We start from the raw sequence: 27,777 nt of genomic DNA, 5'->3' as shown, positions 1-27,777 counted from the left end.
GTTGAGCAAGCCAGCTTTGTGTGTCTGTGTGTGCGTGTGTGTGCATAAGTGTGTGAGTGATACCCCTCTACTCGCTCTAATTGCTCCTAACAAAAATCTCTGCCACCTCTCTTAGCTCCTGTTCGGTTTCTGTTCTTTGCTCCCCCCCTTGCTTGTCGCTGGTTGCTGGTTGTAAAAAGAAAGAGTAAAAGTTGAGAACTGAAGGCAACGGGCAACTTTAAATTGAATGCACTCCACAGTGAGCCTGGCAGATGATGCTACTAAAAACAGAATATCCAGTCATTTTCACATCGATATAAAAGGTTTTACAAAACGGTTCTGTGGCGACAGAAAGAGTAATGAGCCTCTGACCTTTGTAATTTATACGAGTGGTGGCTCATAGTATTTGTGAATCACAATGAAAGCTCATCTTACTGTGTTCACGGCACTAAAGTTGTTCTAAAAGCATCATATACATTTGTGCAAGTTTTTGCACACCTATGCGTTTTGCGAGTGGACTCATTCAATCAAATACACTCTCTGCTTCCAACACAAGATAACAGAAACCAGTAATTAATAAAGTAAAAGATCCAGTTTATTTAAAAAAAGAGAAAATCCTCAACATTTATCATGTTATGTAATACTAAACACATTTTAATCATCATCGTTTGGCATCATTAACTGTACCGGACGAGTACCGGAGTAGTACTTGTCGGCCACCGCCCGCTTGATGAAGTCGATCAGTTCACGTATCTGGGCAGTGTGATAACAGGACGGTGGCTTGGACAAGGACATCTCCTGTCAGCTCGGAAAGGCAGAATCGGCCATGCGCAACTTGAATCCGGTTTGGAGATCAACCACCATCTCGATATCATCTATTCCGTTCGTTCAATACGATAGTTGTACCGATGGCTATCTATGCGAGTGAAACATGGAAGTCGACGGCAACAATTATCCGACGACTGAATGTTTTCCAACAGCGCGGCCTCCGACGGATTCTCAAGATTTCGTATCGAGATCATGTTACCAACGAGGAGGTACTTCAGCACACTGCCTCACGACCGCTAGCAGACATGGTATTGGAGCGACGATTCCATTTCGCCGGTCACGTTCTTCGCCAACATCCGAAACGATTACTGAAGATAGCCATGCCGTGGAGACCCGCCAAGGGGTCACGGAGCCGCGGACGACCAAAACAGACATGGAGACGGTCATTCATTGAGGACCTGAAAGCGGTCGATCTTTCATGGGACGAGGCTGAAGATGTGGCTGCAAACCGAGCTCGTTGGCAATCCCTTGCCGCCCAATGCGCCACCCGGCGCAGGAGGAACTAAGTCTAAGTCCAAGTCGGCATCATTACGAGCAGCTGTGGAGTGTGGTGACTTTTGAGAGTGATTTTCTTTAAAGACAAACATACGATGGACATCTTAGAGTGCCACCCAGCCCTTCTCTTTGTACACATGGCTTCAGAACCTTTCAGGAGTCACACAGCATGTACATGTCACACACACAAACACACAGTCCTGCAGTTCATCTCCATCCCCTGCTTTCTAATTGGGCCGCTCTCCCCTCCGCGAACAGTTTAAGGTAAATATTTGTAGCCAATGACGTACTAATCACCCACTGATTGGGGTGGCAGACACAGCGCTGTTCGGTGAGAACAACCATTCCCACTTCCTCCCTTTCAGCAACCCCCCGCCTCCTCCCCCTATTTCCTCTTTTTCTCCAAGCAATCAGCCTTCTTCTTTATCTATTCTGCTGGCTCATTTTTCCCCACTTCCACAGTGTCTCTCTTGCTCTCTCCTTCTGTTTTCCCTCGGTGCACTTGGCTCTGCTCTTTTGCTCTCTCTCTGCCCTTCTTCTTATTCTCTCTCATTTCTCTCCCCTTCTTGCTCCATCTCTCTGCCCTGTTTCTCTCTCCCAGTCTCCCTCTACCCTCCTATTTTTCCCCTCTCTCCCTCTCTCTCTCCTCTGGGCAGCGTGCCAGCTCCTCTTCCCTGGCACCGAGCCAGCTCCTTTCCTCCACTTCGCCTCCTCCACCCTTCACTCCCTTCCTCTATCCCCCTTGCCTCTGATTGATGGCCCCACTATTCTGGAAGGAGAGGAAGGGAAACAGAGAGAAAGAAAGAGGGAGGGGGGCACCAAAACACACAGACACATACACCAAAAAGACACACACACACACACACGAGCATGCACGCACCCTCGGAATTGTGCATATCGCAACTGCGCCCACAAGTACGCACACAAAAGCCGCGGCGAGCATTCGTGCGCGCACATACACACGGACCGAGCAAGAAGAGCACACAGAAAACCAATCTAAACAGAGCAGAGGAGCACGCATACACAGAGCTGTGTGCAGAGCAAGCAGCCTCACAGCATGGGACACCCGCACACTTGCTCCACCACATACACACAGACACAGATTCAACCTTCAGTGTAGAACCAATACGAGATAGGCAGCGGAGCGGGCAGCAGAATCATTTAGAATAAAAAATACAGACAGATAGCTCACTTCGACTCTCTCATGAACACACGTATCCAATCATACATGGAGGTGCCACACAGTACGAAACATGTACTTGCAAAAACTTCACACAAAAGGCACATAGATAATTTCGAGATGCACAGATGCACAGTCCTTACACCCTCTATGCTTCTGAAATACACAAACACACGCACGCACACACACACAAGCTTGTGACAATGAGATACAAAATCTGTGCCTCGCAATTGTGGTTGAAATTTGATAGTTTTCTAGATCTTGCGCTCTCTGACTCTATTATACACTAAGCTATTAGTCATATTCACACTGTGCCAGCTCACCAGCTTGCATTGACAGACTGCATACGGCTTCAAACCCATGTCATCCACAATGCAATCAGACACAAAGTAGCCAGAGTAGCAAAGCTGGATGCAGAGTATGCACGCATGAAAAGGCATTCAAAGACGTGCGCATCACACACACCGACACCTACATATACGCGAATGAATGTTGCTTTTATGCATCTCATTGTTGCCGGGTCTGTGAGATGCTGAAACATACACTCACTCTATGGTGTGGGGCACATAGTTTCTTAGATTTGCTTTTTTATTTTTTCAGCATCTGTTTAACAGTCACTCTATACACGCACCGGCCACTTTATTAGGTATACCTGTTCATGTGCTTGTTAGCGCAACTCTTCAATCAGCCAAACTCATGGCAGCAACTCAGTGCATTTAGGATGGGGGAGAAAAGGTGACTTTAGCAACTTTAAACATTGCATGGTTGTCGTTGACAGACAGACATGTGTGAATATTTCAGAAACTGCTGATCTACTGTGATTTTTCTCCACAACCACATCTAGGGTTTATAAAGAATGGCCAAAACTGAGAAACTATTCAATGAGAAGCAGTTCTTTGGGTATAAATGCCTTGTTGATGTCAGAGGTCAGAGAAGGCAACAGTAACTGAAAACACCACTTGTTACAACCAGCAGAAGAGCATCTCTGAACCGCCAACATGTCAAACCTTGAAGCAGATGGGCTACAGCAGCAGAAGACCACAGCAGGTGTCACTTCAGACACCACAGAGCAGGAACCTGAGGCTACGATTCACACAGGCTCACCAAAATTGCACAACAGAAAATCAGAACACTCTTGCCAAGACTTATGAGCTTGCCTATAGCGGTATTAGTCAGTATAACAACAATCACTTCTCAGACAAACTTTGAATTCGTTTTACTTTACTTTTCTACTTTACTTAAACTTACTTAAGTCTAGTCGTGGTGCTGAAGGAGATCTAATTTAGTACAAAGACACAGCCATGCTTTACACTAAATGTTTACATCAACAATTTAGCAGTTTAACTTGACAGTACTTAAATTCTTCATCCTTTCATCAATTTGTCTAGCTGCACTTCTGAAGCAAATTTCATTGCAATTCATCTAAAATCGGTTGAATCATTACCTCCAAAATAACAAATGTCAATCAATCAATCAAAGTTTATTTCTATAGCACATTTAAAAAGGACCAGTGTCCATCAAAGTGCTTCACACAAGTGCTGGAACGCGGGTTACAACAAAAGAGAACAAAAACAGTTATAGTTACAGTAACAGTTACAGTTATGTAGCACAAATGCAGACCGGGTGGAAGTCCGAAGTAATTTGCTTCTAAGGCTAGATTAAATAAGTGAGTTTTTAAGCGCGATTTAAACGATTGTATGGATTCTGATGTGCAAATATCGATTGTTCCAGAGTTTGGGTGCAGCAATTGCAAAAGCACGGTCCCCTCTAGTCTTTCGTCAGGGCCTTGGTTGCACTAAGAGCAGCTGGTTAGAGGATCTAAGTGCTCTCTTGGGGCGATACAAGTCAATGAGATCGGTAAGGTAACTAGGCGCCAAGTTATTTAAAATTGTAAAAGTATACAAAAGGATTTTAAAACGTGAATTTCATGATGAGTGAAAGATAGTGGAACACAGAAATATCATACTTTTATTATTACTTTGGTATTTAAAATCAACTTCTCACTCATTGCTCCACAAGAATGTCTTTAAACAAAACGTGAAGCAAGAAACGTGAAGCAAACACATCAGAATATGTTATCTATAGTGAACACTACAACTGTGTCTTCCTAATGTAGCCAGCTTCTTTATTCCAGTTCAAGCACAGGTCACTGGCACAACATACAGCCCTTTCAAATATATGTGCACATGTCAACACAAACACAGACACACACACACAGCAATATAGGCAATATAGTCTGTGAAGCAACCAGAGATCCTCTGCCAATGTGACAAAGCTATTACGCTAAAAGGCTAGCTCCCTGGGAATTTAATCACTTGCTTTTATCTTTCAACTCATCTTTCTTTTTCTTTTTCACTGTTTTTCTTTTTCTCTCAACTTCTATTCTATCATTCCTAAAGGGCTATATCAAACCACCCAGCTCTCGCTGTCTATGCTTCATTATTCACAAATGAGCTCTGCAACACATGTATACAAAAGCAAACACACACACACGGTTTGAAAAGAGAGAGAGGGAGATAAGGAAAGACAGTGTGAGACATCAAAGCTTTGCACATGCGCGCGCGCGCGCACACACACACACACACACACACACACACACACACACACACAGGGCACAGATGCTAACATGTTAAAAGAGGGGACTGCTTATACCACCACTATCAAAGAGAGTCCAAACACAGACGCGCGCACGCACACAGACACACAAACAAAGTCATTTGACCTCTCCAAAGCTTGTTTTAGCTGACCCACATATTCAGCCTCATCTTAATCCAGCCCTTCAAATAAAACCACTTTAAATAAAAATCTAACCGCAACCATGGGATTATGCACTGACTGGGTGGTGAAAATGAAAGAAAAAAATCAGAGGCATAGGAGATTGAAAGAGTGAGACAGAAGAAGGGAAAAAAAGGAGGAAAAGAGAGGGAAGCCCAATCCTATTATGAACCAAAGCGGTGAGATGATATGAAGGCATCTCCTGCTCACACTCTCCCCCCTTTTTTTCTCCTTCTCGTTCACTCTTCCCTCTCCCCATTGAGATGAGGATTCAGGTCACAACTTCAGCCAAATATACCACACACACACACACACACACACACACACACACACACACACACACACACACACACACACGCACACGCATGTGTACAAACACATGCATAAAAAGGCCAGACAGCCCGGGCTAATTAGGCTGGAGGATGAGCGCATGCACACAATTTTTTATACGACGCAAGCAGATAAATATTCTCTCGTGTGATCTCTCTCTCCTGCTTGTACTCTCTCTTAATCTTCCTTAGTCCCCATTTCTGTTTTATTCATCTTCTCTGTTTATTTCTCTGCTCAGCCTCTTTCCTGTCTTTTTCTCAGGTTTTTCCCACTACTACTCGGCTCGTTTCAAATACTTTTTTTTTTTTATTCGTTGACTGCTGAGAAATATAAAATTGTTTACTTTATAACATAACCCGCCACATAAATGAGAGTACAAAAATGACTGGGAAACTCGCTGTTTTTCTCTCACACAAAAGCGTGCCTACACACACACACGCTCGCACACACACACTCCCACACCCTCGGCCTCATATGTGTGGTGGTGAAATGAAAGGAGGGAACAGGAAGGAAGGACAGCCAGCTGCTTCATCTGTCCTCAGGAGTCCACAGGGGAAACAGTCTGGCTGCTGAGCATCCTGACTATCAAACACAGCCTCCTATAATATCCTGCCTGCTCTGTGCACCACACAATCTCTTTAACTAGAATCCTGATACACTATGTAAAGGCTATATATATGTGTGTGCATTGCTGATTCTTATAATGTACCATATATAGTGTGGGAATCTGGCATTCTTACCCACGCTGCTCTTTATTGAGGGGAAATGTGTGCTGAAATAACGCAGCGTCCCCTTCCTGCCGAGTATTTATTTCACCAAGTCTCATCCTGAAGTTCAGGAACCAAACTTCGGAAAGATGACCGGAAAGACGCTGGCCGTCGCTCTTGTGTGTAATTTTTATAATTTAATAAGTATTTGAGGTTTTAGGTTTGGCTTCCCCCAATTCCCAGCTACTAATTTTAAAGCTTTTATCTCACGCTGTTATTATCCTAAATGGCTTAAAATTAGTAACCAGCCAGGGGTTCACTCCAGCTCAAGGACACACTGACACCTTTCACTAATGGGATGCTCTCACTCACCACTTGGCCACCTTTTCTGCCTCTTAGCCTGTAAAATTATTACAGAGGATATTTCAAAACGTATCTGACAGTGGAGTGCGTGTGAGTGTAACCAGAAAGCAAAATACAGGTATTTGTAAGAAAAAGACGAGTTGGTAAATGCATGTGTTCTGCCATGAAAGCAACGTATTGTATGCACCATTATAAAAATTCAGCTGTGACCCGGCTTTTAACTTCACACTTTCCTGCTGTTTAATCCCTAATTAACTGCCCTTGCTGCCCAGTAGTCTTGTGTTGTAGCATCGCGTTCTATCAAGCTGTTTAAATGCAAACAAATAAGCAGTTTCAACCCCAGCTTCCCCGTGTGAATAATTTTTGAAACGTCAAACTGGTTAAAATTGTTGTCACGGCTCAGTGTTGATCCTTATGTAAAAATCACGGATTTCAATCAGCCGACCACGCAAGCTTGACTCATAAAGGCTGCTATTTGCTTCCTTAGGATATTGATTTCTAAATAAATCAGGCAGACATTTATACACACCTAAAAGCAGCGATCATTGTACATGCATAATCATAATGAATTAACGAGATCAAGTCTTCCAAATTGGAGTCAAAGGCAGGATTTTCCTGTTTCCAGTGATAAGATTGTGGAGTGACTGTTAGGGAGGAGAGCGGCTACATGATGCAACATAAGCTTAGGCCATGTGCGTTTCATCCACTCCTGCTTCCTTTCCAGGTATAATTTAGACACTAATGTGTGGAGTTTATTTTTGTTAGGAAGGAGGTGAAGATATAGAGGCAGTCTAAGGATGAATCCTGGAAGTCATCTGAGCTTCTTTTTTTTTGCGATGCACTGTCAGATCCCGATCCAGTCATACAGAAACACTTACCCAGGCAGTTACTGAAATGCTGCCACAGCCCCTGCAGACCCCCTGGGTTTTCAAGGGGACAGAACCCCAGCAAAGAAGCAATGGAGCCTACTGCTGAAATCGCATATTACCACTGAAACTGTGAGGATGCACCGTTCAACGCTGTACTACAAAATAGAGGAAAGATACATGAATATGTTGTCATTTTCAACCCCCAAAATAGTCTCAGTTAGCCAGCTTATAGTGCAGAAGACGCAGTCTTTTTAGAAGGCGGAGCGTTTCTCTGCACCTAGCACCATCGACCAGCTGTGTAAGTATCACAGGTTTACTGGCATTTCAGTGAAACACTCCTGTATACACCTCAGCATACCAGCACACAAAGATTGATGTGCTTTATGTTAGAGTTGCACAGCTAATCTTTGTGTCACTTTACATTACAGCTTCTTCAACAATTAATGATCCGTCAAATAGACGGTTTCACTCACTGGTTGATTAGAATTCTGGTCTTTGCAGACATTTTGACTCAGCATAGCGGGGAAAGGACTGGTGAAATAAACGATGGCTCAGTTCCAGTAGGAGTTCCAGTAAGTCATTATAGTGACAATCACAGGAACTTCTCCAAGTGAACTGTTAAGACAAACAGTTCCACCACTGTTGGTAAAAATCATGTCACAAAACCCAATGCATGGAGCAGTAACACTGATAATATGCTCTCCCACATTAACAGGAGAAAAACGTGAATTAACAGTTTATGGTTATTTCATCACTTTATATCTGATGTGTAACATTTTGACATGAACTCTTGGCCAAAGATGGATTTCGTGAGGACATAGTGACCTTCTGATCTTCTCTATGATTCAATTCAATTCAGCTTTATTTATATAGCACCAAATCACAACAACAGTTGCCTCAAAGTGCTTTATGTTGGAAGGTAAAGATCCTACAATAACGCACAGAAAACAGAGAAAACCCCAACAATCCGATGACCCCCTGTGAGTGATCGCGTTGGCGAAAGTGGGAAGGAAAAACTCCCTTTAATAGAAGAAACCAAACCACTGACAGAACCAGGCTTGGGGGGCGGTGGGTGGGGGGGCGGCCATCTGCCGCGACTGGTTATGAGTCAGGGGAGAGAGGCAGGACAAAGACACACAAGAAATGTTTACAGCTAATCTCAAAAGTAGAGAGGGTGTCCGTCTTACATCCCATCCTGTAAATCGTATAAGATGGGATGCAAATATCATCTTGTGTTCAAGTCAATCATTTTTGATGAACAATAATATGATGCTTGTGAAATGGTGGCGTATCATGCTACTGCCAGTATTGCTCTTTTTCTCTTCGGTTCAGTTCAAATACACCACATTAAGGATCCGTTCAAAATTACACTTTTATTGACTGAAACTGTGTCTGTCCAGGTTGTTCTTGTGACTATTTTAGGAAATATTTGTATTCACATCATCATAATCAAACCGTGAACTTCCAACCTGTGAAGCTTTTTGTCCGGTAAGTACCAATAATGCGTGTAATGCTCACCGTAGTTATGAATCTTAAGCTGCTGGTTAGTTCTGCTGCGATTGTCTTTTTGCTACAGCAAACAAGTATTGGCTCTATCTTATTAACCTCCTGCCTTTCACATTTTCACAGTCTCCCAGACTGCACTGTGCTCTTGTGGGAAACGGGTCTAACACAGCTTCCATCCCACCAACTTATCAATCTGCTTCCAGAATTAAGCATCAATACAAAACAAGTTTCAGTCTATTCAAAACACATCTCAAGACATACAGCACACCATTGCATCTGTAAGCTTCCCTCTGCCAACAACTCTGAGCTCACAGTTTATGGATGAATTACAAAATATACTGAATATACATGTTGTGCATAGCAAGGGATACAGGCAATAACTATTCAAGCCCCAAAAGTGCTATATCAATGAATACAGAATAACCACGGAGAGCAGCGTAAAGTCCTCACAGCCTCGCTCGCTCCTCCTGGGGATACAGCTAGTATATATATATGATATGATAATGGAAGTGAGATAATGTGATGGTGTGCGTGTGTGCATGCATGTCAGTGTATCCATACAGCCTAAGAGAAGGAGGAGGGAGATGCTACCATCGGAGAAGAAAGAAAGAACGAGGAAGAGAGTGAAAGAAAGAAGCGCAGAGATAAAAAAGCGGTGTGAAATTTAAAGAAATGTGAAAATTAAATTGTAAAAGAACAGAAAAGAGAGAGATGAGGGGACTCAAAGGAAGGGTAGAAAGGCAAGAGATGACTGTTACAGCTCAATTAATGCCAGGACATGAGATGGCCCTGCCACAGATAATGACAGAGCGTGCGCTGGAGAAAGAGAAAGAGAGACGCAATAGCAGTGATCTCGACAGGATGTTAGGAGGAAGCTGGAGGGTGGGTGGGGGGCTGGGGGTGTGTGGAGAGGAAATAAGAGCAGATACTGTTAAATCTATTCATGATTCATTATTTCGTGCTGCAGCTCAAAGCTCCCCTCCCTCCCTTGATGTCTCTGTTTCTCTCTATGTCTCCCTATTTCTGCTCTCCCCCTTTTTTCTTTCCCCCCATTGCTTTTTCTTTTCTTGGCTCTCATTTTCATCTCCGTCGCTTCTCCCCCCCCTCATCTATTCTATGAGGTCTTTATCTGTCTTTTCTAAGGCTCCATCCTTCCTGTTTACCCTCTCCTCTTTCATCCGTTCAATTAATCTCTATCTCCTATTCTCCTTCTCATCACTGCTCTCACACTTTTTCCAACATCGGCTCTCCCTGCCATTTTTTTTTAAAGTTTCCCTATCTCCCATACTCTGACAGTCTTTTTCTACATGCACTTGTACTTTTATATCTTCAGTCCCCCATTTTATAAATGATCTTACTTTTTCAAACTCTTCCACTCACTTTTATAGCCCTTCTCCCTTTGTAACATCCTCCACAACCTCTCGTTCTGTGCAATGACTGTGTCCACTTTCTTTTCTCTCAAAAATTCTTACATCCTTTCTCTTTTTGATGCCATTTTTACAGTACTTCCCTAATTTTCCATGCTAGACCACTTTCTCTTCCACCGCCTTCTTTTTATTCTATTTCTGTCAATTTGGGCTTCTCTGTTTCCTTTTCTACTTGTGATACCGCGCGTACTCTTTTGCTATCTGCTTCACATTTCCTCTCACGCCGATTCTCCTACATCTTATCCTATCCCTTTTAACCGCCCTCCTTCTTCTTTCTGCACATATGCACTTCTCCTTCCCGCTGCTCAATCATAAATTGTTTCCACCTTTCCTCGCTCTCATATTCTGGCTGCTAGCTCTTCTCGCAGCCTCGTTCGCTGGTTCCTGACACCAGACCGCTTCTTCTTCATTACTTTCTCTCTTTTTCACTCTCATACGCCCCACTCCGGCTCTTTGGTCTCCTCCTGTCATTCTATCTTTTCTTCCCATCTCTCCTTCCACTCCTCCTATCTTCCTCACTCACTTCTCCTTTGGTCTCTCTTTGTCATCCTCCCCACCTATCATCCTCCCCCTCGCCCTCCTCCTCTCTCTTCATCTCTCAGAGGTGCAGCCAGCACCGAGTCCATTTCTTCTTTTTTGGCGACAAAAGCTGACAGTCCAGTTCTGCCTGGCTTTTGCTGCCAGCCATATTTCTCTCTCCCCACTCGCTCTGGCTCTCTTTATCTCTGCTCCCTTCCTGCTGAGTAATAGTTTCCCTTTTTGTGATTAACATAAAACTTTCACTGTGTTTTGTTTGGTTTACCCAAAATACATTTAAAAGGGGGGTAGCTTTAAATGTCAAGGAAAGCAAAGATAATTGCATTTCAGTGGTTGGCGTTATTTGTTTCAAGTATTATTATTTAAATGTTAAATTCCCCAGTTGGACTAATAAAAGCTGACATATCATTATATGATATTATACACAGTGAACATTAGTAAATGCAGGTGTGGATGTAATAATGAACTGCACTTGTGTCGCCATTCTCTATCCTATTGTAGTTCAAATTGTTCCTCTATGAAATAAATGGTTGCTAACACAAAACCATCACAGTACCCTTTCAGTACTGCGATCTCTTTCAACTCTAGTCCCCCTTCTTGTTTTTTTCCATCTCTTGCAGTCTTCCACTCTTTCTGATCATTGCTCCTCAGTAATTGTTCCATATAGTAGTGTCCACTGTAAGGCTGAGGAAGGGTAGAAAGAAATATGCTAAATTTTGGAAGACTATGCATGTTAGAGCGTACCTGGGAAAGAGACTTAAGCCCAAATTGCCCCCAGTGCATCCACTAAACTCTGAGTGTTTGTGTTAGTTTTATATTTGAAAGCAGAAATTGTGCGCTGGAAAAACAGATAATGCATGATAGCAGACCAGAATAATGATTTTTAATGAAGATGTGGAGGCTGGATTTGAATTAGCATGAAGGTGCCTCAGAAGCATGTTACATAATGTCTTAAATATCACTAATCTAAGTATGTATCTGATATGCAGACTGTAGGCCTAAAAAAAGCTACAAGAAAACAGGAACCAAGGTGATGAACCTCCAGCGAGGTGACGATAGCTTCATTTCTGTAACTGTAGTTTTCAAAAATACTACAACATAAGAGGCAATCCACAACACATCCTTACTTCACCAAAGGAAAGAGACGTATTGTGCTGCACTCCGTTTGCTCACAACGTGAATTAAGAGGAAGTTCGAGTGCAACAACAGAATGCGACGCAGTGTTTTTGTTGGATGCTTTACACAAAGATCTCGACTCAAATTATTACAGCTGATTCAGATCAATCGATACATATGCCCCACTTGCCCCTAAACATGTGTTTTCTCTTTGCTAACGACACCCAGCAGAGGAGTTGGAGCACGTATGTACACAGTACTCAACATGTGGACCCATTGTTTGATGTCTTTGCGCTATAATTGCCTTGATGGCTAAATGACACGATGATTACGAGGTTGAAGTGCAGAGGCTTTCATTTAAAGGCGTTTTGGAGATTATTTCAAACAATGAGCTTCCTTCTGAAAGGCTATAACAGGCAGGTTGAGAGCCCATTGTGAAATGTGAAAATAATAAACCCCTCTTGTCTTTTCTTCCATGACAGTGTCTAAGTCAGAGAGCGAGGGAGAGAGTTAGCATGACGCAGATAGATTGATAGATATACAGAGAGGGAGGTGGGCGGAACATGCAGGCTTCTTAAAGGAAATGCCTTTAAGGTGGATAATAACGGATAATAATTCTATCAACACGGAGAAAAAACAGCTTTCAGGTCTTAACGTCTGTCCTTCTGCCAAGACATTTATCTCACTGTCTGCACGTCTTTCTACGTGTGGTTTGACTGTTGTTCTTTCCTGTAACGTGACACAGACAGCAAATTAGCAGCAAGTGTGGGAATTCAAGCAGTCACTGGCTCCTGAGAGCACACACTGCTCATTAGACACATGTCTCCATACAGGAACACCCAGTCTCAGCAAGGACAAGTGGAAACGCTGCACAGTTTACACCGACCTTCCTTTACTCCTTTCTACATGGTATTCTTTACAGTGCCGTCGGAGAACCATGGGGAATGATTTTTACACCCTGATCATATCACATGCTGCAGATTATAGCTAATCCTTATTGAGCTAATGTCACCTGTCTTCAATCTGTCAGCACCAGTTTTGTATAACATACATTCATCATCGCTAAGGTTACCGTTTTGTGCCAGTCAGCTGTCTCTCACAAGAGTAATTATATCTTCTTTCATGCGCACACATTATTCTTTGTTTTACTTTATAATGACCAAGCAAAACATGCACACAAATACACATTCACTGGTTATCATAATTTTGAGATAACCAATGACTTTTTCATTCATACAGAGATTGCAGAGCTTGCTTTTGATGCATGCACAGATATATCGAGTATTCCATCAATTTTCAAATGAATCAAGTGATCTCATAAAATACTTTTGTCTTATTCATGAGCGATACTAGTTATTCAAAGAGGAAAAAATGAAGCACTCACTGGTTTTCATTTGAGAAACTGCAATGTGTCCAATAGTTAACATCTGTCCAAAAATATTAAACCCTTTCGTTATATTTAATTGCCATACTAAAATAATTTTTTAAAGCAAGCTTTTTTTTAAAATGCAAAAATAAATAAATAATCACAAGTACAGTGATGTTAAATAGAATAGGTATACATACAACCGACACAAAGCCATAAAATAAAATACTGACATACACCAACTCTACCTGGATCAGGTAGAGTTGGTGTATGTTCATGTGTATGTGTTTCCTAAATTTTATATTAACTACATGTGCAAAAGTAATGTTACTAAAGCCTTAAAATAAATGTGGTCTAGTACACCCCATGCCCCCCTTTAGGCTCACCCCTGCTTATTGCAGTCATCACTGCGATAGTAGGACCCCTGATATCAGCCTTGTGTGTAAACACTGTTTGTGCAGACAGACACGTTAAACTGTTACACGGTGACAACTGAGCGCTGCAGAGTCGCAGTTTTAAACAAAGTATCAAAGCAAAATTTTTAAGTTATTAAGTTACTCGATGAATCGCTGCAGGTCTAAACTGAACGTTGGGCAGTGACCCTTACTAAAATTTCAGCCTGTTGAAACAACGTGCTACTTTAGCGGCTGATTATTAGTCTTCATAAATGAGGAGGAAAAACTGGGATCACTCCGTCTATGGAGCCTGTCAGTAACCATAGAGCGAAAAATCTTTCAAGGCCACTTTTTACTCATTTACTAGTGACAAAGCAGCTGTGAGGTTCTGAAATTAAACTCCAACATGGCCGTGGAGTATTTGAATTCTTAATCAAATTATTGAACTTTATTAATGCATATTTCACTTGTTCTACTGCAGCCAGTCTGAATCCAGCAGCTGGGTTTTCTATAACCGTGCTGCACCATTATAGTCCTTCGTGGACATAAAACACAAAGAAGAGCATAAATAACATCATATGCCTTATAAATGATACCCAGCTAAATTTTCTTATTCATAACCTATCTACAGAAACACAGATGGGAGCTACATATATTTAGTTATTGCTTTCATTACAGTTTTAAAGAGCAATCATAGCAGTAGGAGAAAAAGATAAATGGATAAAAGGTTTCGCTTGGTTTGGGTGTTTTTTTGCAAACTGACTCTGGCAGCAGGTCAGTTGGATGAGGCTTATTGAAAATTCTACGTGCGACCCCAGTAGGACAAATTCACGGGGACCATCTGCAAAGTGCACCGAGATAATACAAAAATGTCCAATTTCTTCAGTCAGAGTAGCGTCAGCGTAATCACTTCACAAACACTTGACTGTAGCTTGCTGTGTGCTTTACTACTCTAGGAAACAGACGGTGCTTGTGTTTTAACAACTCTGTACTAAGTAGCAGGCAGAGTTCACCTAATGCTTTGGGGAGAAAGGCTAATCTGTTGTGCAGGCTCTCCATCTACAAGCACACAAATAAACCAAAGCGTGTGCACAAAATCATTTAAAATACGGGAACAAGTTAACCAAGATGTGTGAACACACTCCTGCCCACAAAATACCTCAACGCCTTCCAAATATATACACTATCAGAAAACTAATATCATGCAAAAATTCAGTCAAGAGAAATATTTGTGTGTATTTATCCGCAAAATACATTTTGAAGCTATTTTTATGGTGGTGGTGGTATGTATTAACCAGCATTACAACCATACATTTAACCAATAAGTGTCCTATTTGTTTGCATACATTGAACTCACAAGAAAATACAGTTTAAACCCAGCCACATTACACTGCACACATATGCATGGCAACCAAACACACAGCACCAACCTGGAGATTGGAAGAAATCCAATCATACAACATGCAGAGTTTCTTACCTGCTTGTGCATCTCAATGTTGAGACCGTAGGACATCTCATAGTACTGCGGAGACACACACAGAGAGACACACGGAGCTTTGTTAGCATTTTATTCACAGCCCACATTAACATTCAGTCTTACACAAAATCTCCCATTGAACAGCTGTTGCTCGGCACAGCCGCATATGCTGCTGTTTGTCACCGTGGTTTTAACGACAGAAAGAAAACGAGTGCGCGAAAAGACGGAAAAGATGAAGAGTGCGCATGGGATGCACAACAAGTGTGTGTCTGTCTACGTGGAGGTAATGAGATATTTTTGTCTCAGTGTTACACGAGCATTTGTATGTGCGCGTGTGTTGTGCATGTGTCAGGGTTCCTTTTAACAGTTTGACTATTTGTGCACAGCTGCCAAATGAGCATGACATTATGAGTGTGCTTGTGTGTGTTAACTGCATGTTGTTTTCTCTCACCGTTTGTGTGGATGTTGGTTTTATGTGCACGAAAAGCTATGCGTTTTATCCGAATAATAAGACTCTGTGAATGCTTACTGTGAACATATTGTGCTCGGTGTGTGCATAGTCTGTGTGTGAAATACTGTACAGGCACAAAATCTCTTTCCACACCTAGTGTTACCATGAAATATCTGTCTGGATATTTTAAGTAAAAAACATCTGGCAATGCAAGGCGTAAATGCACGCACAACACAATGCGACTGGATTGCTACAACCTTGGCCAAACCACATCTGAAAGCTGGTATTGTGAGCACACAGGTGAGGTGTAAATGCAGACTTAGTGTGGCCACGAGAAAAAGAATGAATTTACGCCTTCTTCCTGCTTTTTGCCAATTTCAAAGGAACTTTTTTTAACAGAGAAAAACAAGAGCCCGTAAAGCGTCACTGCTTCCCTTGATGTGGGACACGAGATGTAACGCCTCCAATCAGATGTCATTATCCAGCTAAAAGCTTAAGCTATCGAACTGATTAATGATGGATTCAGCTGACTGTCAATCATTTGCAATATTTTAATGATTAAATAACTTACAAATTAAAAAAAAAAGTGTCTTCTGCATTTATATGCAAATAATTATTGCATAGTTTTACTCCATTTTCTGGACTAAATGACTTATTATTTAACTAACAGACCGATTACCATAGAAACTATTATCAGTTTTAGCCGTGCTGTGCATAATGTGCACATATCACATCAAAACAAGCTCTAAAGAGGTCAATAACACAACATATCAGTACCAGCGCATGTCAGACTCCTGTCCTGAGTGAGTATGTTTTGTGCTCCTTTGTATGTTTGACACCGGCACAATACCTGCGCCTCTTCTTATTAAATGCCATGTGCTATCACCACTGCACGTGTTCCCCTCCTAAATATGTGTCTCTCACTCCTCTGTGTGTTTCTGTGTGTACATCAGTAATGTTCTGTAATGGTGTTGGCGGCGAGCGGCACACAGACAGCGAGGATCCGTCATGGTGACAAAGGCATCCTCTGCCGGTGGATGAGCAACGCTCTGACTGATGAGAGTGAGACTCCCCCCCCACTCCACTCTCGGTATTCTCTTGCTCATTTTCACTCGATCGCTCTCTCTTCTCTCCATTTATTCTCCGCCTCATTCGGTCCCTCCCTCTCACTCCAATCTCTATCTTTTAAGGGGTTGTCAGTCCATCTTTTCTCTCATGCTGCTCTCTACTTATTCCCTTCCCTTTTTTTCCCTAGCTGTCAGATGTTCTTTCACTCTCCATTTCAGTGTATTTTTCTATTTCCTGTCTCATTTTACTGAACTCTGTATCTTTGCCTTTATCTGTCTCTACCCATGGATTCACCTATCCATCTCGAATTCAAATTACATACTGGGAAAATGTAAAGAAGAATAAGAACAATGTTTTAAAAAGCAAGCAGTTTTTGCATCACTACAATATATTTACAATATTGCAGGATTACACAGTAGCGTACAGCAAGAACAACTAAAGATCACAAGCAAAAGGAAGACTTTTGAAGAAGCTCGGTACAGTTTCACTGGTTTTTCCCTCAGGTAGTGACATGCTGTGGCACATTTTGCTGCTTCGGTGTGTCAGTATTCCTGTCATTAAACTTTGGCCTGTGCATGTGTGAAATTCTTGGTATTTTTGCTCTAGTTCAGAAATGAGTGGCCACCTTTATAAATAAAGCATTTACCTTTTCATTTATATAAAAGTGATTCCATGCCATAAAATATAGCTATTATTTGGGGAAAAGACACCACTGTGAGTTGATAGATCGTCCTTAATCAAGGTATAGAAAATCACATTGGCACAGCAGTACAATTTACCCGTCAGGGCCTCTAGTGGCTGTATGAATTATTACTGGCTTGCCAGGAACGATGGCAGACACAGAATGACATCATTACTGTAAAACATCTTAGAAAGGAGGTTGAAATGGATTTTTTTTTAAACTGCAGGAGTCGAGATCACCATAAGTCATCTTTGTGCCCCACCGCGACCAAACCTGACTCCCTCTGCTGTCACCCTCTTGTCCCGTCTCTCCTTTGTCACCTTCTTCCTCCTGTGCATCCTCTCTCACTCTCAGCTGCCAAAGCCTTTTCTGTTTTTCTGGCCAATTATCCTTTTCTTTCATTTCTCTGACCTTCTTTCCCTCTCCCCATTACACTCTTTTATCCCTCCCCCCTTGTTTTATCTATCTGCCGTATCATTTTTGTTTCTGTCCCTTACACTCTCTTAGCCTTTCTTTCCCCCTTTTAGTAATTTCTATCAATCATCCCTCTCCTTTATGTTCTCGCCCCGCTTCATGCTCTCTCGCTCTATTGCCATTTTCTACTTGGCTCCCTTGCTTTGTGTATTTTGTCCGCTCTCGTCCTTGTTGAGTGCTATATCTACATTTTCTCCTTTCTCTCCCTCTGTCGAGCTCACCTCCGCTGTGTATTTAGTTCTCTATTCTTTCCATTTCTCTCATGGACAGACTGGCCAAAAAAAAAGAAAGAAAGAAAAAGAAGTCATGTGCACAAAAGCAGACGCAATCTTGGGATCTCGTTCACGTGTGAAAATGCAAACAAACTTTGCTGAAAGCATATGCACACAAACACATGTGAGTAGGTCTTTGCATGAAGGTGTCTCCCTTTCCAGCCCCTCTCAACATAAAGGACATGTGACATCTCTCTTTGTTCTCCCCCTCTCTCCATCTCTCCTCAGCCTCTCTCTTCACCTCTCCATCATTACACCTCCCCTCAGCTCATCCCATCGTTTTAACTTGATTCCTGTCTGTCTCTCTTTATTAATTCTCCCTCCATCGCTGCCATCAGCCTCACTACCTGTCATTACTCTTTCCTTCCCTCCTCTCTTACGTCTTCCTCTTTAAAAAAAAAAAAAAGTAGTAATCAACATTTTTCCCATTACACAAATAGCTGAGTGCTACAACTGGGGCTCCTATATTTGAATACAACCTTGCCAGATCACTTCAGCAGCCGACCTTTGCAAGGGCACTCCAGTCTGGACTTAAACGAAGCAGCTGACTGTACAGTTGTACGCTATGCAAAAACCCATGGGCAAACGATCTACAGTAAAGTGGAAAAAATAAATAAAGACACATTAAAAATGAGCCTTTAATGACAGGGAAAGTTCAGAGCTCAATAAACTCTTTCACATTTAAAACTCAAGCTAAAATCAAGCTAACCTGCAGCTTTTCCACTGTAGCAGTCTCAATTAAGGAGAACTGAGACCAAGAAAAAGTTACAGATAAAACTGGGCCGAAGAAAAATCCTGCAGTGGAACAGCACAAAGCCGAAATCTGGCCTACGGGATACATCCTGTGCAAATAGTGTATCTTCCGGGATGAAATGAGGAATTGTTGTTGTGCTCGTTAAGAGGTCTTTATGTTTTACCACAGGCCCTATGATAAACAATTTAGTTATGTAGGGTCATCTAATGGATTGCTTTTTATAGGCATTTATAGCTTTTTAATGTGTATATTTGATCACTCACTATATTGCATGATATAGAATATCACATTTTGTACTTTTCTTATTATGGATACTGATTTTTCATGTCAGTGTTTTGGCTTTATTTGCATGAATGTATGTGGAGTTGTTTTTGGATCTATGTACTGTATCACTGTAGGTATCTGTAAGTATCACTATTTGTGCTTTTGTTATTGCTGACAGAAGATTTCTGACCCCTGTGTTCATCGCAGGTTAGGACCAGTTGGTGCTTTAACACCCACATGAAAATCAGAAACACTGAGAAAAGCCACAGCCTAAAATTTCTTTTTGCAGTATTACAGGGTATGAGCAACTGTGAGTGCTCACATTCTCGTTAATATGTTTTTTAGCTTGCATGAGACCAAAAGCAAAACATGTAATAGCTATGTTGGTCCACGGGTTAAAATGTAGTATTTTTTATAATAAAGGCGGTTGCCGGGGGGCAAACTGTAGGGATGAGACTCATCACTTGAGGAACCAAGCAAAATGAAAAGGTCTGTTTAAGATAAAGATAAAGATAAAGATAAGATAAAGATAAAGATAAAACTTTAATAATCCCTCGGGTGGGTTCCTCTGGGAAATTGGGTTTCCAAAAGCACAGCACGGACAGAAGTTACAGAGCGTGAGCAACCCACACCATGATCTTTTCCTAAATTAGTGTTGTTTTGGTGCCCAAAACTAACCAGGAAAGCCTAAATTGTCTTCAACTTTTTATTGATTTGTAGGAAAAGTGGCTAAAACTTTCAAAAACTGAAAAACTGGAGCCTTTCTGGAGGCTATCCCAGCTACCACAGTGCAAGAGGCGGGGTACACCCTGAACAGGTCGCCAAAGAGACACACAACCATCTGCACATTCACACATACGGGCAATCTACAACCATCCATTTACCCGATCCCACTAAATGCACACCACCGTGCTGACCTTTAAGGATATCTGACCCCTCGAATTCAAGTTCATTAACCCTACAATGCCCTTTGTATCATATTTGATACATGAGTTTCTGAGACCTCTATCTCAGCAACATGATCAATACTTGCCATAATTTCAAAATGTTATGGACAAAAAGTTGCCAAAAACACCCAATGTATCAAATGCAACACCAAAATATTTAATAAATATATCATACACAACATGATATAGCAAAAGCAAAAACTGTGGATTTTGTTATAAGGGTTAGTAAACATCTCAGTTCCAAAAAATCAGTATTTTGCAAGGTCTTTGGGTCTTACGGGGTTAAAGTAGTGTTACAGAATAGTCTCCTATAGCGTGACTTGGCCCACTTGAAGAGGTGTAACTTTTACTTTTTTGATACTTTGAGTGCTGTTTGCACTACTTTGCACTGTTTGGCAGCACTTTTTAAAATGTTTCTACCACTCCTGGCTCATTAGAAAAGACATGAACACATGGATTACCTTTAAACATTTTAGGAGAGAGTACAGGGGAAGGAAAACCTCTGTAAGCAGCAAATAATTATTCAGTATGGTGTGCATATATAAACTACTAGGACTTAAATCTAAGTCACTATAAAGAAAATAAAACAGGAATTCCCACACATAGAAATCTGCAGGATTTTAAACACCAAAAGATGATAAGAAGCTAAGAGCTGAATGGGACACAAGCCACAAGGCAGCGTATCATTTACAACATCGCTGATTTACACTGGTAACTTGCTCCAAATAGAAATAGGCTCTTTAAACTGTAAAATGACTGGTCCAAAACTTGTCTCAGCCAGGGTTTCCTTTGAAGAGGCACAAAAGAGGAGACTGAAATGTAGTAACAGTTGTCCAGTGGGAGTAGGCCAGACAGCAGTGAAGTGACTATTGTACTCTTTGTGCGATCTCTGCAGAGCGGCAGCGACAGCACCCTATGGGAGCCTGGTCTGTTGAAGCAGTTAAAAGTTGTGTTTGATTTCAAATGAACGTGACTGGCACTTACAGTACAGACCACTATTAATGTCTTTGTTTTGATAATACTAAAGTCAACCACTTCACAAATATGTTCAACTATAGCCTGTAGAACTGAAGATGGAAAATTATATCACAACGTGGGACTGCATTGTGCATATGCACTCCAGTAGTAACAGATGCACCGCACAGTCCCCTACAGTAGGCGGGGATAACAGCTGCACTATGACTACACAATATGACTAATAACGCTTCTGTCTGAACAGTTGAAATTGTTGTACTACAGTATGTTTTGTCTGTTGTAGTCCTGTTTTTAATAAGTTCATCTCCTCTTAACTGCTTGCCCCCCCAACCTCCAATTACACCCACTGATGCCTGCTCTTCTGCCTTATATAATCCCTCTGTTGTGTCACTGCAATCTCATTCAGCGCTCGGTGTAAGATCTATGGTGTATGCAGGCTTTGTGTGCATGTGTGTGTGTGTGTCGCACACACTGCAAGGCACATGCGCTGGATGAGCATGTGTGTTTGTGTATATGTGTGGTATGTTAAGCCTGGCAGAGGGGCATTAAGCCAACTGGCTGACATCACTTACCAAGAACACCCAGCACTGCCCACCCAGCGAGCAGAGACAGAAGTGTGCACGTGTACTGTGGTGTGTGTATCTGTAACAGACAGTGAAGCTTCATCTGAAGATGATGGGAACTGTAAGGACACAACCAGAGAGCTTGGGAAAGTGAGACTAATCTACTATGGTTATGTATATTTTCTATTTTTAGAGCAGACTGAAATTGGCATGAGCACATAGCCACAGAGGCATTCACAGCGCTCTTAGATTAAAGTGAATCCATCACCAAATGACATTTAATGAGAGCGTCTTATGTGATGCAGACATTGTTATCGGTGGCCATAGCTGCATTAACCTAAATGTGCTATAGTGCGTTCGCAAAATTATAGACACACATGCACAAAACATGAAAAACGGACAACAGAGGTGCAATCCATTATACAAAAAAACAAGTTCACCTCGGTAAAAGCGAAATTGTCATCAACCCCCCAAGGTAATGTGAACAATAATACCTAATTATTGTTTGCAGAATATTTTGGGTAACAAACTGGGTTGTTTTTATTTTTTGCTTCATTTTGTTTTGAAGCCAAAATTTGTACAAACGATAAATACTGTAATAATATGCAATTTTATTATCTCGGAATTAAGAGATTTTAGCGGCATAATGTGTGCAAACAAAGACGGACGCAAGTGCCCGAAATCTGCACTCTTTCTAACGGCCATTACACCACTGACTGTATGGAAGTGTTGGGAAAAACAGCACTGTGGCTTCTCAGTCAGATCCTCTCCTCACTCGTCACATCCGGTGTCAAAACACCAAGGTGTCGACAGCCAAATTGCTCGGCCCGAGGCTTTGAGCCAGGATTTCACTAACCCGTAAGTGACTTCACAGTGGCTACATCCATCTTTTATATATATTAGTTTTGGCACAGACTGAGTAAATTTAATAATATTCCATGAAAGTATTTTCTTTGTGAATGGAAAGGCAACTTTGCTTCTAAGATACTGGCAAGATTTAATATGAAAACTGACCTCTACTGGAAGTAAACTGAACAGGAATGAATTAACAGCAAGTTTAATTTAATTAAACACTTAGTTGCATCTGCAAACTTTTACTTTCCTACAAATCTGAAGCCTTTTTTATCTTCTAAAAGAAAGCAAAATCTTAATTCTTTGACTTGTGTGCAACTTTTCTTTTTCCCTTAAAGTGAAGCTTTTCACCCATACAGCTGAGGAGAATAAAATCTGCGGAGCCTTAAAATGTTTTCAATTCCCAGTGTAGCCAAACAAAAAAAAGGAAAAAAAACAGAGAGAGAGGGAGAGAGAAAATACTTGTATACTCGTGTTGAGTCTACATCTCACTCACTCCATTATCACTCCTTCATTTTCTGCTTGCTTTTCGGCTCATTATGTCAGTTCAGCAGGCGGGTTACTTTAGATAAATGAGGTAGCAGTGTAATTCTTGTTTATCTGATCGAACTGTAACATCCCACTCTTCTGAACACACTTCATATCTAGCATCCATCTCCTGCTAATAACATACGGACTGCACTGTCATCGTCGGGGCACAAACAGACAAAAAGCATTCCTGCATTTCTCTCAATGGGATGCTCTCTCTCTCCCTCTGTCTGCTTCTTTCTTCCCTCGCTCTCGTGTTTCCCTCCTCCTTTCCACTCTTCCATTCTTCAGGGAGTGTTTGCTCTTTCGTTCCCCCACTCCTGCCCGCCCTCCCTCCCTCCACCCTCATGGTGCTGAGAGAGTGTCAGACAACAGTGCCAGACTCTCTCTCTCTCTCTTCCCCTCTATCTCCTCTATGCATTCTGCAAAGAACGCTGGCAGACTTTAAAATGAGCTTTAGGAAGTGGGTCTAATCCAAGGTGATTTATCTAAATGGGACATTCACGTGTGTGTGTGTGTGTGTAACGCTACACTCATGCTCGTGTGGCTTTACAGCATGTTTGTATTCATACAGTCTGTGTGTAGCTTACAGGCATGCTTTTACTCGAGCATGGTGTAAGTGTGTGTGTGTGCGCGCACACATGTGTGTGTGTGTGAAAAAGCCTTAACAAAAGCATTGTTCATCGATGTCTCTCGGGCGAGCTTGTCTCTTTCATCTGCCCGCCCACGCACACGCACTTAGACACACACACATACCACCAATGTTAAAACATTTATTAGCACGCTGTGCTAACCCACATCGGAGGTTATGTTAGCAGACGCTGACTTTTCTGTTGTGTCCTGTCAGCGGGTGACGGCTAAATCAGTCACAGCCGACATCCAGTTTCACTGCAGCCTCTCTTGCAGCCAGTTTCATCAGAGAAAGAGTCACAAACACAGCCGGATAACTGACCATGAATTTCAGGGGTTTCTATCCTTAAACACATGTGTACAGTATGTTCTGCAACAGAGACTCGGTCGGTCTTTATGAATACTCCTGTCTTGTTTGTTTACTTCGCTCCAGACAGTTCAGACAGGTTTAAGATTCTTAAAACGGACTCAATCCTTCCCTACATCTGGCCATGCTTAAATCCCCTGGCCAACTCCCACTCGTGGATGGTGGGGCAACATTTAGCTTAGCACGGTCCAATCCCTTTTCGGGTTCTGCCCTGTGCCTTCCTCCTATCACGCATCACTTTTATTTTTTTACTTCCAACTGATTCTTGTCATTTCTCTTTTTCTGACCCCTCCTCCATCATCCTCATGTAGAAAAATCTGCACTTTCTTCTCTTTCTGGGTTTCTCTCCGTCCCCGTCTCTTCGACAGTGTCCTTGCTCTGTTTTTTCCCTCTCTCTCCATCTCTCTCTGCCAATGCCCTTGTGGCCTCTTTCTCATATTTCTCTTTCATCTCAGTTTTATTCACCCTTTTTCTATCTATCTCACTGTCCCCATCTCTCTCTCTCATTGCTTCTATACGCCCTCCTTCCTATTCTCTACATCCTCCACCGCCCCCCTTTCCTAAGCAGTCTGTGACTGTAATGTTGCTGAAGAGAACACAGTGTGTCATCCTGAATCAGACAGATGAGCTGGGAGTGGAGTAAGAGGCTGAGAGCACTGCATTAATCCACACACACACACACACACACACACAGTCCCTGCCTGAGGGGCTGAACGGACAATGCACATAGATATATACTTGCACACACACGCACACAAACTAAGACAGAGAAACCATGCACAAACACATCCTCACAATGCTCCAGAAAATGACTGCATGAGACAAAACATGAGCAAAAGCATGAAACTCCATAATGCAAACCGTGATTCTAAAAGAAAACCCATTAATGTAAGCTTTCTAGGTAATAAATTATGTAAGAAATGAAATGCCAATAGTATTAAATGTTACTTATTTACTACTGTGACCAACCAGTGGGTTTTTTTCTACCTCAGTTTTCTTTTAATCGTTTTAACTACGAAAAATTGAGTAGCATGATGTTTTGATATTAATGTAATGAATGCCAACTAATCCTTAAAATGCAAACTTCTGCAGTAAAAGCCTTTCAAAAAGTTGCCATAACACAGCAGGAGGTGTAATGCTAGCCTACAGCCACTAGAGGAAGCTTAGCTTAGTTTTGAAGTTATCTGTTGATACTGACAGACTTGTTGATCAGTTTCACAAAGAGCAGGTGTGTAACATCAAACAATGCATATTGAGGATATAATATGAGTAACCACGTCTTTCACTGTTGCGTTATTTTCCACTAAAGCTTAGCATGTATTAAAACAGTAAGCTATAATCACTGGTCACCTTATTCTTAGTTACTCCTTGCTCGTACTGGGTTTGACCCTATTTTGCCTTTAAAACTGTCTCAGCTCTTTGTGGCACGGATTCAACAAGATGATGTTAACACTCCTCAGATTTTTGGTACATATTGACATGATATCATCACACAGCTGCTGTCAGCTGCACATCCACGATGGGAATCTCCTGTTTCACCACATCCCAAAGGTGCTCTACTGGATTGCGATCTGGTTACTGAGGAGGACATTTGAGCGCAGTGAACTCACTGTCATGTTCAAGAAACTGGTTTTGTTTGAGCTTTTTGACAGTTTGTTATCCTGCTGGAAGCAGCAATGAGAAGATGGTTACACCTCACTTTTGATAATAAAGGCATGGACTTGATCAGTTAGAGTACTTAGGTAAGCTGTGGCATTTAAATGATCCTCAGTTGGTACCAACGGGCCCGCGGTGAGCTAAAATAAAAATCACCACATCGTTACACCACCAGCGGCAGACTAAACTGTTGATACAAGGCAGCATGGAGCCACGCTTTCATGTTGTTTACACTAATTCTGACCCAACCATTCAAAGAAATCAAGACATTTTTCCAACCTTCTGTTGTCAGTTTTGGTGAGCCCATGCAAAGTGTACCCTCAGATGCTTTTCTGCATACCTTAGATGTAACACGCGGTTCTTTGAGTTACTGTTGCCTTATTGTCAGCTTGAAACGCTCATTCTCAACACGGCTTTTTGAGCTGCCACTCACTGGATATTTTCTCTTTTTCAAACCAGTCTCTCTAAACTCCGACACCAACAACAAGCCACATTCAAAGCCACGTAAATCAACTTTCTTCCTCATTCTCATGCTCTGTTTGAACTTTAGCAGAACATCTTGACAATGTCTACATGCTTTAAATGCATCAAGTTGCTGCCGTGTGATTGGCTGATTAGATATCTGCATTAAGAATCGCCTGTGTAAAATTTGTGGTGAGTACAGTATATGCCATGTTCACTCTAATTATTAGGCTTCTTGAATTATGAAACTAATGCTTTGGCTTGGTATCACGAGTCTCCATTTGCTGTTTGACACTTAAGGCACTTTGAATTTGTTAAAATCATCGCTTTATGTTTCAACGGTAGCTTGAAATGATGACAGCTCTATTGTTCGCAGTCCCCTCATACAGGGAGGGAAAACACGATTATAAAATATATAATTTCATACCAAGCACTTCATCCCGCGATTGTTTTTTATCATGAAACGTGATGCAACAATATTTTGTCTCTTGCCAGCAGCATGGCCCTTCATTAACCCTAGACCCCTGCAGCTCCACTGTACCTCACTTACACACATAGACACAAACGCAGTGATGGAGAGGCCACCTAATGTGATTCCCAACTGCGAGCTGTCACCCTCCAGTAGACATGTCTTTTTTAAACTCTATATTAAAGGGGCTGGGCAGTCCACCCCTCTGTAAGAGTTTTGTCTTGTGTTTGACAGTAGAGATGAGAGGAGAGCTGCAGCAAAGGCAATTCTCTGCGCAGAAAAAAAAGGCTTCTGAAGGCATTAACTCCTACAAAGAAAAGAAAATGGAGAAGACGAGGGCAGAAACTGACTGTAAAACTTTCAGCCATAAAATCGTCATCAAGGAGTTTTTTCCAATCTTAGACCCACAAGTATCCCACTCTCTTTCCCTCATGTTGCCTAGAGCCATGAAGGAAGGAGAGAGAGGATAGGTTAAAACAAGAGGTTCAACCGTAGGTGACTTTGGGAGTTTTATGACGCAAGAAAACAACTTTATCACTCCTTTCCTTTCAAATTCCTCTGAGCCTCGCGCTCTTTCATCTGTTCTTCGCGAGATCCAACCTCAGCCCACGATGGGCGAACGCAGCTCTTCAGGTGGAAGTCTTGCTCACGCACCGTGTGAGCATGTGACCGACATGTCTACGCCCGCTGATTAACCAGGGCTACAATGTAACCTTATTTAAAAATACACAGTGGAATTCCAGGAGAGCAGTGAAATCTGAGAGCCATGAATTATAAATGCAACTGCCGGATAAGAGCACGACTCCCACAGACACTTAATGTGCGCGTCTTGATGTTTGTCTGTGTGTGTGCATGTGTGTGTGTGCACGTTGCCAGTGAGCCGGCCCAGTAGCTTAGCCAACATAAAACATATATCCCATCCAAAAAGCTACAGAGACTGGGTCTGCCAAACATAGAAATATACTACATCCAAACCTGGCTGTGTTATTTTACTGCGGCAACACGCCACAAAC

The 27,777-nt window shown here is 41.9% G+C and overlaps 1 protein-coding gene across 3 annotated transcripts in view; it reads right to left on the bottom strand.

The window, feature by feature from the left end:
* The window catches only part of tle2b (TLE family member 2, transcriptional corepressor b), an 88,262-nt gene that overhangs the window by 31,725 nt on the left and 28,760 nt on the right, over positions 1-27,777 (bottom strand). For all 3 annotated transcript variants that reach the window (XM_013268194.3, XM_025902996.1, XM_013268191.3), the window contains exon 4: positions 15,351-15,395. In XM_013268194.3, coding sequence (XP_013123648.1) covers positions 15,351-15,395 — 45 coding nt within the window. The remainder of the gene's footprint in view (positions 1-15,350; positions 15,396-27,777) is intronic.

The sequence above is a fragment of the Oreochromis niloticus genome, linkage group LG23 (genome assembly GCF_001858045.2).
Source record: "Oreochromis niloticus isolate F11D_XX linkage group LG23, O_niloticus_UMD_NMBU, whole genome shotgun sequence".
In the NCBI taxonomy this organism is placed as follows: domain Eukaryota; kingdom Metazoa; phylum Chordata; class Actinopteri; order Cichliformes; family Cichlidae; genus Oreochromis; species Oreochromis niloticus.
This window is presented reverse-complemented; position numbering and strand designations above follow the sequence as displayed.